Genomic DNA, 16445 nt, shown 5'->3' with positions numbered 1-16445 from the left:
CTGAGCTCATATAGGCCTAGTTATTATCTAGTCAGGCTTTAGTAAGTAAAAAACAACTTGAGCCTGAGTGAAAGTCCGCACATGCTTCCGTTGATCTATTCTACTGAAGGGTTCATCCAGACATGAATCTTGGTGGGGTAAGGGTTAACAAAGCTAGGCCTACTGTTACAAATTCTTATTCTGATCTTGTTACATAAAATGACACTTACTTTTCTCCATTGAAGGAGCAAAGGGGAAAAGGTGAGGCACTGCCGCTGGGAGGAAGATTTTTTGGGAGGGAGTGAAGGGGGGTAGGGTCCGCGGGAGGTGTAGCTAGTTCCATTCCATTTTTAACCAGTGCCATCCTGTCTAGAGCCCGCCTACTCAAGAACTGTATCCTGTAATATCCAGACAAAAATACATGAACGCACACAGACACTTTCCGTATCCGCCAATTCTCTCTAAACCGGACACGCAAACTGGCAAATGGTGTAGCTCTAACAACGAGATGCAACCGAGATCATTTCGCCCCTCCTTCGACTCCCGCACACACGAATGTCCCATTGGATCAGCTGACGCTGTTGATGGTAACTGACTCACCATCACTTCCCGGTAGAACACCAAGAAGGTCTTTTAATATCACGTACATAGTTGTGGAAGTTCAACAGGGTTTAATGTTTAGTTTGGCCGGTTGTATCTGCTTAGACCGCCGTATGTCTGGCTTGTCGGCGGACTAACATTAAGGTAAATGAGGCTTTCTTTGAAAAATCTTGTGATTGTCATTCTTTTAAGTTTCACCAAAGTTTCCAACCTTTTAGGTTACAGCAGTGTTGTAATTTTTGGAAGGTTACAATGATCTATATTTATATTGGCTACAGTGGATTTTTCCAAAGCGTTTACCGATATGATTATTCCGAAAACGCGAACGATTAAATTTTTATTTAGACTGTATGAACTACCACGAGTCTATGCCAGCAAAGCAAATATATTTCACACAATACTTTAGGCTATTGTAGGCCTGCTGGGGACTTAATGGTGAAGTAATAATAGCAGTGGTGTAGTAACCAAGTAAGTACATTACTGTACTGTACTTACAATTTTGAGGTATTTTTTACTTTACTTGAGTATTTGCAATTTTCATTTGTACTTCTACCCCACTACATCTCAGAACCAAATATTGTACTTTTACTCCATCATTACAATTATTTGAAAACTTGAGTTACTACTTACTTTGCAGATTTTTATTTGTATTTGCTCAGTGGTGGGAAAAGTACTCAAATTGTTTACTTAAGTAAAAGTATCAATACTGCAATGTAGAAATAGCCTACTCTCTTACAATAAAAGTCCGGAATTCAAAATGTAGGCCTACTTGAGTTAAAGTACAAAAGTATTGGTATCTAAATGTACGTAAAGTACCAAAAGTAGAAAGCTCTCATTATGCAGAATAGGCTACCCCATTTCAAATGTATAAAATGTATTCAAATCTTTTGAAAATAGCAGATCTACAAGCTCACAATCTCGACACATTGTGAGCTTGTAGATTGGCTATTTTCAAAAGGCCGAAATATATATAGGGCTGAAGAAGTGGTTAATGTATGTTTTGTATAGAAAGACAAATTCTACGTATTTTCGCTGTTCTCACCATAAACTTTGAACCAAGGAGTGCCATGCATTCCCATAAAGATGAAAGTGGACACAACATGTCCAACCAAGTACAGTTAAGTATCTCTAGCAGCTTGATAGAAAGCACACCTAAAAACCACACATAATGCTCATTATCCATTTGTAGTGTCCACTGTTTCACTTGCTCTTCACAGGTATATCCACTGGCTGATATGAAAGGACTTAACCCTGTTATCTCTGTTCCCTCTGTCTTTCTCTCTCCACTTGTGTTTCTGTGACAGGCTCAGCATCTCTGAATGTCTAACTAATCTCTAACTCGGAGGACTTATGCTGTAGCTGGCTGACTCAACATTAAGAGGACTTTAAAATGGCCATGAAAGATTCCTCTCCCGTGTTGTCCCCTGGTTGGCAACCAGCATTGCAAAACAGTCCAGCTTTTGTTCCAGGCTTGGAGATTAAGCTGGGAGCACTGGTGGTGCTTTTGTCCACCACACTTCTATTTGGTTTCGCACCTCTGTGCCTTGTGCGGGGTGTGGGAAGATGTAGCGTGGACCCAGGTAAGAGCTGCAGTGTTAAATCCAGGGTTCCTAAACAGGTCAGGAAACTATAGGGCCATGGGCGATATGGAAAAATCAAATATCACAATATTCTTTTACCACCTATCGATATCAATATTGTGACAATATTGTGGGTATAACTATTGGTGATTTAACAAAGTATTTACACAATGAGAACAAAGTCTTATCAGTAATGCCTATATAATAACTAAGTGGCCAATGGCAAGTAATAGAACAGCTAGAACAGTCAGGTGAATTCAGAAAATTACATCTTTACTGCGGTGCATCCTTAAATTCAGGAAAAGACAACGCAATGTTACGATATCCAAAATCCATCTATATCCATCTATAGTTTCATATCACCTTGATATATTGCCCAGCCCTATTTCTAAGTTTTAAAAGTTTGGAAATCACACAAAACTAAAGTGGTCAGAAATGGAGAGCTGGTTGAATTTCTATCAGGATCAATAAAGTGTCAGTCTGTCTGTCTGTGTGTTGTTCAATCTTTGCATCAGGTGTGTGTTTTGATGCAGAGAACCTCTGACGGTAAGTTTTCCTGTGCAGATCAGGGAAAAGAACAGAGCTATCTAACTCAACTACATGTGCTGTTAACATCTGAGTCAGAAGAGTGAAAATGCAAGAGTAGGACACAAAATATTTACTGTTGTTTTGGCCTAGAGGGGAACCTCTCTAAGCCAACCCAAGTGAATTATCTACCCATGCAGCACATCAGTGACATTTCTCAGCATGGCAAGTTGTTCTAGGCTGCTGTGTTGTCTTTGCAGAGACCCGCCATAAGGTGCTGGGTTTGGTGAGCTGCTTTGCGGGAGGAGTGTTCTTGGCCACCTGCCTGCTGGACCTGCTGCCTGACTACCTCGAGGGCATCAACCAAGCATTTGGCAATATGGGGATCACTGTAAGAATTCTGAAATATATTCAGTTTCTGGGTGGGAAATGTGGGCAGGCATAATGTACTAGAACCGCTCTCCTACCGCTGTCTCTCAAAAATGCCATTAAGGAGTCCTTGAGCAAAGCAATAAAGCAATTTACAGTGGAGTATTTCTACTGAACAGCTCACAGGGTTATGTATCTGTCTTGCTGATAAAAAAAAGTGTGCGCTCAGGTAACTTTCTCTTGATTTAATGAAGATTAAATATAGTCATATAAAAAATGCTCAAATAATAAACTTTACGCTGACATGTTTCAGCCAAGATCCTTCATTAGAAATACATGAAGCGTTAACGGTGTGTGGTGTGCCAAATAAAATAAGTGGAAATGTAAGTATTTTGTCCTCTAATGACAAGTTTGGGAAGTGCTATCTTTTGAGTATTTTTGCACCCTCACTATTTTTCTAACTCACTTAAAGATAGTCACTCTCCTCTACTCTTCTCTGTTTTGTGGTTTCATCGTTTTGTTTTTATGCATGTTATTTTTTTCTGTATCTCAAGACATGATTTTAATCCAAATCCATGTGGGACTAAAACAACACCTTGGTTGAGAGGTCTTGGTGGGCACAAAGGGTGATGCAATACTTCAGTTGCCTTATTTTAGATATTACCCATGTGGTCCCAACACAATAATAATATAATGTAAAAAAAATAAATGTTCTGCCCCTCTCTTGTCAGCTCCAGTTCCCTTTGCCAGAGTTCATCATTGCCATGGGCTTCTTCCTGGTCCTCATCCTGGAACAGATAGTCCTGGCCCTCAAAGACCAATCATCTTTCATATCGGAGGAAAGACGTGCGCTACTGGTGGACTCCAGTGTCCAGTCAAATGACCGGAATGGGCGGCGTCATTCTCACCATCGCCATGGGACAGAAGAGTTAGGCGGATCAAAAGGCTCAGGTTCTGAAGGGGGCCACTTCCATTTGGACTTCAACTCTCACTCAGCTTTGAGGGCCTTCATCCTGGTCTTTTCCTTGTCGCTGCATTCAGTGTTTGAGGGCTTGGCGGTGGGACTCATGGAGGACAGTAAGAAGGTTCTGGAGATCTGTTTGGCACTGATGATTCATAAAAGCATTATCTCTTTCAGCCTGGCCCTCAAGCTTGTTCAGGGCAGACTGAGGCGGATGGTGGTGATTGGCTGCTTGCTCCTCTTTGCCGTCATGTCACCACTGGGTATTGGCGTGGGCATTGCCCTCACTGAGACAAAGGCCTCTCCCCAGCACCAGCTGGCCAGGTCTGCATTAGAGGGGCTAGCAACAGGCACCTTCATCTACATCACCTTTATGGAAATCTTGCCGCATGAACTGAGCTCAGTTAAGAACCGTCTCCCGAAGGTGGCCATGCTGCTGCTTGGTTTCGCTGTGGTCACAGGGGTTCTGTTTATAAAACTGTAGCCAAACCCTACCAGCTCAGCAGCAAGGTATGAGAGACCATCCTGTAACTGAAAAGCCACAAGTTGAATCCCCTCAGCAGCTGTCATTTTTGAAAGACACTGAAACCTGGCTCAGTCATTGTGAGTTGTATTGGTTAGGTGTCCTGTACTGTAATTCATATAAGTGTAAAAATATCCAGCCATTAACAGTATTTCCGAACTTTCAACGCTTTCCTGGCTTGAGAATTTGCAATGTTTTTTTGCTCGATATTAAGGTCCTGTCATTTCAACAGAAAGCATATCAATATGATTTAGTTTAGTGTGCCGTCTTATAATTGTATGGGGAATAATTCTAAATGAATCTCTTTTGCTTGTTTATGAGAAGCCCTTTATTTTTCATGTTCTGAAAAGACGGTATTGACAAAGTGAATAAATCAGTTGTTTAGAACTAAAATTGAAATTGGGCTTGAAGCATTGATGTTAGGAGTATAGGGAATGGCACTGATAAATGGTGTGACACTGATAAATATTGTATTTTTTATAATGAACAGTTAACACCAAAAAGGTCTATACAAATTGTATATAATATTCTACCGATAGTTCTTGATTGTATAAAATGTTTTGTTAAAGGATGTGTGTGTGTACACAAATATTTGTGTGTGTGTGTGTATTTTCACTGTGTTATTATATTTAGTGTATAGTATTTTCACTGTGTATTTTATATATATGAATATATATACATACATACACACACACACACACACACACACACACACACACACACACACACATTGACACATATACACATTTATGTGTTTTAATCATCTAGCTTGCAATGGATTTCTAATCCACCACAAAGTACCTGAATAAATACGGCAGAGGGCGCGCGTGTCACTGTCTTGTCCCTGTCGCCGTCCTCCTCCGCCTCCTCCCACACCAGAGACTCAAATCATTCCACTACGTCAAGAAGTTGTCCCGTCCGTCCGGCTCGGTTAAAGATGTCTGCGACGGGTGCAGGCGGCGGTTGTGGACCCGGACCCACTTCTTCGGGCTCCGGGTCCGGGCCTTCCAACCCGCGAAAGTTCAGCGAGAAGATCGCGCTGCATACGCAGCGGCAGGCCGAGGAGACGGCGGCGTTTCAAGAGGTTATGATGGACATCACCTCGACCAGGGTGAGTCTCTCAGCGAGAGAGAGAGAGCAGATCTATCTAGCCTGGAGGAGGAAAGACGGGCCTTGTTGCCCGGGGTTCGTCCAGCTCAGACAACGCCAACACCGATAGCTTCCCCTTGGTCCCAATGGTTCTCAAACTTATACGTTTCAAGGTCTCCCCTTAACTCTTGGCAGTATTCAAATGGACCCGGGTCCATTTGATTCCATTTGTATACTGTCAGAGTTACAGACTTGTAAGGGTCCTTTTAGAACCCTCTGAAGGAACCCAGAGTCCCTTAAATTCACTTTTGAGAACCATTGGTTTAGACTTCACTTTATGTCACATCTCGAGTTGACGCCGACAAAGTGTGTCTCCCTGTTGTTGGGTAGCCAGTGCTAGTAGTAGCGACCATGTTCTTGATTGTTGTCCATTTCCAACATGTCTGTCGAGCAGGGCAGAGCAGTTATCTAGCATTAAGGCTTATACTTACACTTCGTCACGTCAAAAAAAAACAACGTCATTTTCGCCCAAGCGACACGGTGTTGCTTGGACGAAAATGACGAGAAAATGACGTTTTCAAATAGAAATGAGTAGTATTGAAACGACGTGTCCGCTTTTTTCAGATATAAATCTTTGTATTTGTTGAGCGACACCGTCGTTCCAACTAAGTATAAATGAGCTGAAAGGGGCTTGTTTACTATGTTAGGTTAACGCAAAAGGCACTACAATGTCTTTAACTTTTGCCAGTTTAACTATACATTCAGATGCATTAACCTATGTGCTTGGTGTTCGTCAGCAACGTTAGCTAAAGTGAAACGAATTTGTTAACGCTTTCTTCTGTTTAGTGCTGCCAGTTGGTTAGAAATTTAATTAGCTTAGCTAGCGTTGCCTTAGCAATGGTTAGCATGAGACGGTAAAGCTACATCACTTGGTTTGTATGAAAGGCTGACATGCATTTTAAAGTGTCTCTAGATTCACAAGTTAAAAGGTAGCTGTTGCTTTGATTGAGCAACTTAACCCTCACCAGTGTTTCGTAGTTTATATTGTATTATGATGGCTTGTAACATTAGCTTACTTGCCAGTTTCTTGCCAGCGAACTAATGTCAGATACAGATAGGGGATCAGGCGTTCTTATCTGAGCCACTGTGGCAGGGGCAAAACCCTTTATCTCAGGGGTCTTCAACAGCTGGGGTTCGGAACCCCTAGGGGGTCCTCAGAGCTACTCTAGGGGGTCCACGAAATCTTTGTGATACGATGTATTTTTTATTTTTTCATCCCTATTCTGAGGGGAACATTAACCGAAAATAGCAGATCTATTATAGCTCAATGCTTCGCGCTGCCTGTGAGCCGTTGTGAGCGCTTGTAGATCGGCTATTTTCTTTTTCGGCAAAGAGATTTGTGTCCATTTGTGTGTAAAGCTTGAGCAAATCAAGTACTACGTTTTTAAGGTTTAAGTGGTTAAATGTCTGAAATGAACAAAAAAAACATGAATTTACACAACACTGATGATAGTCAGTGAAGCTATCTATGAAATCTATGAACATTTTGAATCTGTAAACAATGTAGTGGGGGTCCCTGTTTCGTCTCTCTCAGCTAAGGGGTATTTTTTGCCTGAAAAACGTTGAATACCCCTGCTCTATCTCAATGGTTGGTCTTCCTGACTTGTGCTGAATTTTAGCCACTAATTTAAGATCCAAGAGTTGGATCACTAAAGTCACATTTAAGTGGCAATTTTAATATAAACTCCACGTGTGGGCTTACCTTACGCCAGGATTTATTACATAAGATGTCTTATGACAGCTTTGACATGACTGAAAATACAGCCTGTATGGATGGTACCATGTTATGTTATGTTATGTTATTGTTATCCCCATCAATATTATGGAGGATGATGTGCAGTAGAGAATGCCGGGAAAAGAGCCGGTGACGAGAATGTCATCCCTCCAATCCCGAGGTTGGCATGGCATCCAGGGCGACAACTTTGCACACCAACCCACATACACAGACCACCCGTTCTACCTTGATGGTGCACCCACCTCTGGCTCTTCTGCCCTGTCTTCACTAAGAATTCATTTTATTTGAGGCCATTGTTCTCTCCCAGCCTCCACCACTACACTAGTACACTGATACTTTTCAATACACGAGTGTGTGGGCGGGCCCAATCAGCTAATAGAAACATCAGGTGTGTGTGCATGCGTGCGTGTGTGTGCGCGCACGCGCGTGGGTGGGTGAGACACCAGCTAATGGAGACATACTACCCTGCACAAACTGATTTACTGCTGGGGAGGATACTGAGAGAAGATGGAGGGAATGAGTGTGCATGAGTAGCTTCATTTATATGCTTCTCTGTAGGGGTGCAACAGCTAATCGATAATAAACTATTAACAAATATATTGATAGTTTAATCAAATAATTGATTAATAATCGTTCCCTATTTTTAGTTATTATAGTCGACAAGCTTCAAACATTTTTACAATAGTAACACTTTGATTGTGAACGGCCAGTGGCTACAGTGACTGATACAGTACATCTCAAATTTCACCTTAAAAAGTGGCACATTGAAGCTGATGGAATGTTGGTATGAGTTCTGGACTGTGCACATTTGTGGAATATTCTCGCTGTATCCAGCCTTGTAGGAGTCTTTGTCAATTTGAAGTATGTTACAGTGATTTTTTTTAATGGCCCAATTGTTAATAATTGAATGAAGCATCATTTATTCATGTTACATTTATTAAAATAAAATAAAAGAAGCATTGCAGATATTACATAGATTCGCTTTGGAATCCAGCTACAAGTTAAATACCATAGCCTCAGGGGCAGAAAAGGATAATGGAGAAGTCATGCGTTAGGTTAGTTGAAAATATGAACTGTTAGGTGTTCACGGCTAACATTTGTTGCTGTAGGCTAGTTTGTATAGTTGTCGGTTCATTGATGTCTTTATTATATAGATAGATATATTATGACTCAAAATGGTGGAACAATTTGTAGGGTTCTGCTTAGTCCATGTGATGGTCTGTCCAGTGATGATGAGCTCATTTAACTTAACTTGAATTCAATAATCTTAGGGAGAGTGTCATTATTTGACACAGTTCACACTTTACAATTAATTGTGTTAATTACTAAAAGCTAGTGGGGCTGGATGATATTGACAATTATCGGCATTGCAGGTAATGTCAACTATCAACCAATTGTGCATTCCTAGAAGCTGTGCATTTAACTTTTCTCTTGCACACATCATTAGGGTCAAGTTCTTAGGGATTCAGAAAAGCTATTCAATAGTCAAAGCACATTTATAATGGAAGAGAATCATTAATCCTGAGACTAACTTCGGCCCAACCTTAGCACTAGTTTGCCTTGTGAATAATTCTCCTTTTTAGGCAATGATTTAAACCAGCAAGAAAACCCACTTCCAATTTCTAGAGTGTGAACAAATGTACCTTCAGCTCCAAATTTACATTCTAGTTATTTAGCTGTCTTACTGTCTTATTTAGCGGCTTACAATAAGGGTCAAGCCACATTGTAAATACGTAATTTTTTTAATGATTAGATAGATAGACCTTTATTAATCCCAGCCATGAGGGAAATTCAGTTGTCATAGCAGCACCGCAGTAGGAAACAAAGGACAGATACAGATAGGAGTAGAGATACATGTCAGATTCAATAGTAAAAAATTATAAGAAAGGAATAAACTGGTAATAATGAACAGGAAGTATAAATAAGATCCAAAAAGGAGATTTCAGGTCTGACCCAGTGGGATTTGCATGATATATAACACACACACACACACACACACACACACACACACACACACACACACACACACACACACACACACACACACACACACACACACACACACACACACAGAGAGAGAGTGTTGGCCAGCTACACAGTAGGAGAATGGATAAATAAATATGGACAGTTGGTCTATAGTGAGTATAATGATGAATAATATACAGTCTATCCACAGTAAAAAGTACAGCAGTTTGCCTTAGCAAGCTTCTAATTACAATCCCAGTGAATATCCCAGTACTTCATGAGAAAAAAACACCAGTCATGAGTATGTATATTACTATGTATGCTAAATGATATTCCTGTATGTGTGTGTGTGTGTGTATATATATATATAGACTTAGTTACCAAAACTTTGACACATGCCATGGTGCATTCTAACTTCCATAGATAATTGAAACCATAATAGAGAGCCATAGTGTTGTATTTTCAGGTTCAGACTTAGCAGTGAGCACTACTAATAAAGTCCTTTTACGTATTAAAAACAAACATTGTGTGTCAATAATTGTCCCATTTATTTTAGGGGCTTGCTCACAATTGTGTACTTAGGCCTACAGTAGATGACAAGTACCTAGGTCTTTCTGGTTTCTACCCTTTGAGAGAGAGAGTTGTCCATGCTCACCTATAATGACTGGCCTGCCTATAACCACAATTACACAAGTTCTTACACTGAAGAACAGTATTCTCTTTTATAGGGTTCTACCCCAAAATTCCTTTCTCCATGTTTGGTGACAGTCCCAAACCTCGCTCTGCTGATGATGAAGGCTTTGAATTCAGTCCAAGCTTTACTCTGTAACTAAGCTAGTTGTTTGCCAATTGACAGAGTTAATTTGGGGAGTCAAGGACACCGTTCTTGCATTTAACCCCTGCCAAAGCCATATGTTCCTCAGTCAGTGTTGTGTCCGCCGCTGTAAAGCTATATTCAGAAATGGAGATGGGCATGGCTACTGTAGAGGCTGTTTTTTCAATGAAAGTTTCGTTTGGCTTTTCAAAACGGACCCAAAACATAAACTTCGTTTCTGTCCCTTTGACTTTCTCTCTGTTTCTCCCTGTTTCTGTCTTTCCTGCTTACCTCCTCCGTTTTGCCTGCTTGTCTTCCTCTTTTCTTTTCATACTGGTTATGTGCCTAGATTGTGTGGGACTGCAATTACAATTCTATTGCTATAGAAACGTAACCTCTCTACCCCCCACCCCCTATCTCTCTCTATCCTCTATCTGTCTCCATCTCTAGCTCCAGGCTCAGAAGGTACGCCTGGCCAGGAATCAGGGTCCTTACTATGGGGGCTCCCTACCTAACGTCAACCAGATTGGAAGGAACCCCCAGGAATTCCAGGTGACTTAAGAGGGACATGTAATTGATAAATTAAAGATGGGAGAGTGGCACTGCCACTTTGGCAGCCAGTGAATTATAAGAAAGTTCATGAACTGTATTAAAACTCTGGGTATCTGGATAATATTGTATGCATGTGCTTTACCATATCCTGTCACTTATACTGTATGTTCCTTGAATTCAATTGTTGCCGCTCATTTCTTTTTGTGTTGTTAATGTCGTTCGTACACACTTCTCTCTGTCTCTCTCTCCTTGTCCATCTCCTTCCCACCGGATCTCGGTCACCTCTCCTCCCTCATCACCCCTGTCTCTCTGCCCCGCCACTCTGTTCCGTCGTCTCTCAGGGTTCCTTCCACTCCACTCTGGAGTCCAGTCGTGCCACGCGGCACCACGGCCTGGTTGAGCGGGTTCAGAGGGACCGACGTTTCATCTCTCCGGTCCGCCCCTACAGAAACAGACCAGTATCCTTCAGACAAAGCACTAGCTTAACTCTAGCCTTGGATTTTTTAAAACCATAAAGGCAGTATTTGCTGCTCATCAGAGAGGAAGAGGCAGTAATAATGCAATCTCTCTGGATAGTTCATTACATTCTGACAAAGTTGGATAAAAAAACAAGAATGTTAAAAGCCAGCACCACTGCTATCCTGTGCTAAAACCATTCATTATCAAACAAACAGTTTGTCACTTCTCATGCTTCACACACATGTGAGGTTTCAGTTCATTGGTCCCTCAAGAACATCCTTTGGTCATGACCCCTAAAAACGTAACAAACGTTCCATGACAGCACTCTGTTGCTCAGTAACAAAGGCCTTCACATGAAAATAGCATGGTGATGTTGAGAAACTTATGTCAAGGCCTTTTTTACTTTAGATTTAGAAATGACACTGTTATCTCATCTGAAGTAATAACACTGTAGGAAGCCAAAACATCAGGCATTATTGCTGTCCAAACCCATTTGTGGTTTGCTGTAGGTTATTTTTATTTTTTATTTGGCAAGGTCCTGAGGTTTGCTGTTATGTCATCTTTGTTGTTACTCTGGCAATTATGTGTATGTTGAAGTCATGACTGAGTGCACAGCTTTTTAAGTTTAAGTGCTTTTGTCTGTAGGGTTTACCAGAGTTGGAGATTGTTGATTTAAGCCAATTCCCTTTTTTATTTTTTACTGTTTCCCCCATTTCTTTACATTTTGTCATTACTGCGGTCCCTGTGGATGATGACCCCCCTCCCCCCATTGTCAACTCTTTGTGCCTCCTCCAATATACATGGAGTAGCCAGCCACTTTTTTTCACCTGTTGGCGAGGAGTTTTACCCGGAGAGCGTAACACACTGGGAGGACCGGGGATAATTCTATCCCGTACTGGATCCGATGCTCATTCAATGCTAAATCGCCATGGTATTCAAATTAGCCATGTGTGTCAGTCACCTCCCGCTCCCCCCGCCCCAACTGAGTAATCACAGACAAGCTGTGGCGTGTGCTCTGCTCTGTGTTACAGACAGAGAACAACTTCGGCGACTTTATACCGTCCTTCCCCGCAGATAATGACCATAAACATGCCCCACAGATGACGTTCGAACTTGCATCTTCCCGGTGGCTTTTGTTTGTGTTTCACCTCGCTAAAAAATCTCCATGGTGTTCAGCAGCAGTGCAGTGTGCTTGAGATTGGCTGCATTTCAATGGGCTGTTAACGTTAAACGTGGCTTATTTAATATGCGAGAACAGACGATATGGATTTTGCAGCGTAATTACAACGCATATGTCTCATTTTAAAACCGAAGGTTTAAGAGTTTAATATAATAATAACAAAAAGCTGGTCCATACGGGTCCATCCATTTCAATGGCTGGCTAATGAAACAAACGCATGAAACAAACCCTGACCTTTGCAGTGGTAGCCAACTCACTTTCTAATGAGGATGAGGTGCCTTACAGTATGTGAGATAATCTATAAACTACATTTTATTTCACTGCAGAAAATTATTTGGCAAAGCAGTCTTTTTGTTTTTTTCCTTGACCAGTTCTCTCTCCAGGTGGACAGCTCTCCGTATAACTCTGCCTACCTGTCCCCGCCCCCTGACCCCAGCTGGAGAAGGTAATGAACTGGACCCCTCGCTGCTTTGTTTGTAGAGTCATGGCTGTCTGTTCGGATGCCTGTTTGTTATTCTAAGTACATCTTCTTTGATACTGCTGAGCCTTGTGAAACCTTTGCAAATCCTGAACAGCAATGTGTTGAGTTTCACACAAGTAATCCGAAAGAAACACTACCATGTGCAGGTGAGTTAAACAAACACCAAGGGAGTCACAAATCGTCTCGCTCTGGATAAGAGCGTCTGTTAAATGCCTAAATTGTAATCTTTCCTGAAGAGAAAGAAATTAGCTAAATGAACACAAAACACTAATCCAATGTTTGTACATTGTGTCGTGATGGCTGGAGTGTGCAGAAAAACATATGGCACTGGCTTTCCTATTATTGGAAATGCAATTTAAAAGTTTACACATTAATGATAAAAATGACAAAGGAAAAAAAGCTTGAAAATGAAAAAAAAAAAAAAATGAAAACATTATTAGCTTAAAAAACAATGTCTTATAAAAACATCTTCCTTCAAAGGAAACGGAACTAATTTAACATAAATCAAGATGACAACAAAAACAATTTAATTGGATGACAAATGCATTCACTGTCACTAATGTATGCATTGTAAATTGTTTTCTCAGATATAGGGTTGGCAAAAATGTTCTTTTACTTATACCACACTTTTTAGGTGATGTAATAATGTTCTTGGGTTTCACAAGGGCTTTTCATGAAGTTTAAGTTGAAGTGCTACATCTTCTCTTCATCTGGCTGTCCAAGCATTAAGTTCCGTCTGCATACTAACCATCTGAGAACTAACAAGACATCTAGTTTACTTTAGCCGGCGTCTCCAAACTTCAGTTGCCTTTTGAAGGAGTCTCGGCTCATTTGAACGCCTCTTCCCTTCCGCCTACTGGGAATACCACATACTACTATACTTTCCCGTGGCATTTTCTTGCATTTCTGGAATGTTCTAATCCTTTTCCCCCTGCCTGCCTTCTTCCTTGTCATCTTGTGATGCTAACAAAATGACAACACCCCCCATCCCCAGAGAGAGATACTGGCTTTGGAACGTAGTTGCATAACATGCACAACACGCTACAGATAAGCATAAAACTGAATCTTATACTTATAGCTCGCTATCTTTCTATAGAGTGGTATTTTGTGTCTTTCTTCTTTAACCACATACAACTTAGCATCCCTATTCTGGGCATGTGATGGTAGGCGTTGGAACATTCGTAGAAAATTGGCAAACATTCAGTGACAATAGTAGATCTCCCAGTTCACAATGGATCACGTTGCAACGCGTTGTGAGCTTGTAGGCCATTTTCTCGCTACATCAAAGCCCTGTTGGAGCCCGTTCAATAAAGTATAGGGTTTAAATGGTTAACAGCCAGCACACTCCACTTGGGGGGGAAATGCTCTTAATTAATCAGTGGAAATGGAATTGAGAGAGAGCTGGTGTTTTGCGTACATGTATCGGGCCATGTCAGCAGGTTTGTCAGTTCCATCAAGATCAGCATTGGGTTTTTTGCAGTTGGGGTGGGGAGCTAATATTTTAGCAACCTCAGACAATTTACAGATGAGAGTCAATGATCCGCCATGCTAAGGTTTCAGTGGATTTATCTAGATTTCAGTTAAAGAAGCCCTGCTCTTTAACTGAAAGGGTCGGGACAACCTGCAGATCCATGTTTTGCACATGTTTTCATTAACACAAAACCAAACATCCTCGTTGTCATAGAAAAAAACTGCTATTGCCAGTAAGTATATTTTTCCAGAATGGAAAAAAATAATTCTTATTTCCCCATTGACAGCCATTCAGGTATGAAATAATCTAAATGGTATAAGGGTCATGAAACTAGGAATTAAGTGCATAATCATTCTAAATAGATCTTAGACATATACCCCTAAAATCCTCAGCCTCAATGTTCTTTTCTAGGCTGTTGCCTACATCTACAAGAAAGCATCTATCTTCTCTGTTCCTCTCGTTTTGGTACTGTATGCCAGACTCCCTCTTCCTTCCTCCTCCTTTCGTCTTTCACTCTTTTTGCGTGCGGTTGCTTTCAAAGCCTGCTCTCTGTCCTACTTTATTTTATTTTATCCCAGCTATTTTTCTTCTTCGTGGTGGAAAAATAACAGACATTTTGTTTGTCAATCATGAAAGGAATTGGTCCGGCAACTTCCCTGGGGACAAAAGCCAGTTGTTTCGTCTCCCTACCACTGCACTTAACAGGTGAATCCATTTTCCCTCGCTCTCTCTAGCTCTCTCTCTCTCTCTCTCTCTCTCTCTCTCTCTCTCTCTCTTGGTCTTTTATCTGTTGTCTTTCTCTCTCTCTCCTCCCTCGTTCACATGGCTGACAATCTGGCTTACTGCTTTCTCTCAGGTTGCGATGGGACTCTTTGATATCAAGTGAACATGAACAGGCAATAAAGTTGTTGTGTGTGTTTGCATTATTTTATTTTCGAACTGATCATTTTGCAGTGAGGAAGTTGTTTGTTCCTTCCGTGACCTCAATGGTTGGGACAGCAGTGATGTTTCCCATCCAATTTCATATATTTCAGACTGCACTGTGACCTTTAAAGTTTGTTGCTGATTCTTCCCTCCTGAATTCAATCCATTGCCCTTTTAATTTCTCTTCATTTTCTCAATAAATTCATCCAAATTATATGCGGCGACATACAATTTGTCCCGCTTTAATCATTTTTACTGTACGTGCATTTCACTCTCCTTTAGTCTCTCCTGTCATGCCATTATTATTTCCTATTTCTCTGTGCCCAGTCTCCTTGTGGGTTCATTTCAGCCATTTACCAGTTGCCAGGTTTTGGAAAAGAATATGCTAATGTGACAAATGAAATGTGAGGTCTTGATTGATATTTGAAGGAATACATAAGGTATTATGACCTGAATGGCGACATTTTATGCTGGGTCTTTGTAGTAATCTACAAGCTGATGCTTCAGTTCTTCACTGAACTCAGGCAATACTGACCACTGATCTTTTTTTTTTAATTGCCATTCTATGCTTTCCCTTAAGAAACGTCTCACAGCTTCCTTTACCTTAAAATACATGTTGCATATCATGCTTGATATAAGCTATGCCCTACTGTACCCTGATATGAGATGTACGGTATATCTGATATGATATCTTAAGGTGCATCTCTCTAATGGCTTTTCCAAACTTGATATTTTGAGTATTGGAACTCTGGTATTCCTCCACTATCATCATTTAGTAAGAAGAAAAACATCTGACCAACTCAATCATCCTCCTAGTCTTTATCTATTGTACAGCTTTATGTTGAGGTGTCCCTGAGCTAGGGCTTTCACCAACTAGTCGACTAGTATAACCACTAGTCCACCTTGTTGGTACTAGTTGAATAGTTGGGGGGGAAAAAATTGTACTATGGCATTTGTTTTAATGCCATAGTAATGGCCCATTACTGTTATTATTATCCTCCTGCCTTATTTTTATCAAACGGGGGTCAAAAGTATGCCCAATAATAGCCTATTATTGGGCAATAACCCCCTTTTGAGGATCTTTGGAGACGCTGCTGTGGTGCTGTGCCAGAAGCGCTTCCCTTAACACATCGACCGCCAGAGGTTAATCTCATAATGTACTCACCAGTGCCAAGGTG

General features: G+C 41.0%; 2 protein-coding genes across 6 annotated transcripts in view; both read left to right on the top strand.

Annotated features, from left to right (window-relative positions):
• Positions 1 to 580: 580 nt before the first annotated feature.
• On the top strand, positions 581 to 5130 carry LOC308083303 (zinc transporter ZIP1-like). The gene is made up of 4 exons (XM_080425579.1): positions 581 to 723; positions 1884 to 2159; positions 2945 to 3075; positions 3785 to 5130. The coding sequence occupies exons 2-4, from the start codon at positions 1970 to 1972 to the stop codon at positions 4496 to 4498; spliced, it is 1035 nt and encodes a 344-aa protein (XP_080281705.1). The 5' UTR covers positions 581 to 723; positions 1884 to 1969; the 3' UTR covers positions 4499 to 5130.
• A 315-nt stretch (positions 5131 to 5445) lies between these two features.
• LOC308084351 (CREB-regulated transcription coactivator 2) overlaps positions 5446 to 16445 on the top strand; it is a 37913-nt gene continuing 26913 nt past the window's right edge. For 2 of the 5 annotated variants that reach the window (XM_080426962.1, XM_080426961.1), the window contains exons 1-5: positions 5446 to 5648; positions 10651 to 10752; positions 11094 to 11210; positions 12775 to 12836; positions 14980 to 15048. In XM_080426962.1, the coding sequence (XP_080283088.1) occupies positions 5475 to 5648; positions 10651 to 10752; positions 11094 to 11210; positions 12775 to 12836; positions 14980 to 15048 (524 nt within the window). In that variant the 5' untranslated portion in view covers positions 5446 to 5474. The remainder of the gene's footprint in view (positions 5649 to 10650; positions 10753 to 11093; positions 11211 to 12774; positions 12837 to 14979; positions 15049 to 16445) is intronic. The other 3 variants (XM_080426964.1, XM_080426963.1, XM_080426965.1) reach the window with 2 other exon arrangements.

This window comes from Gymnoscopelus braueri (assembly GCF_963280865.1).
Source record: "Gymnoscopelus braueri genome assembly, chromosome: 4".
In the NCBI taxonomy this organism is placed as follows: Eukaryota; Metazoa; Chordata; class Actinopteri; order Myctophiformes; family Myctophidae; genus Gymnoscopelus; species Gymnoscopelus braueri.
This window is presented reverse-complemented; position numbering and strand designations above follow the sequence as displayed.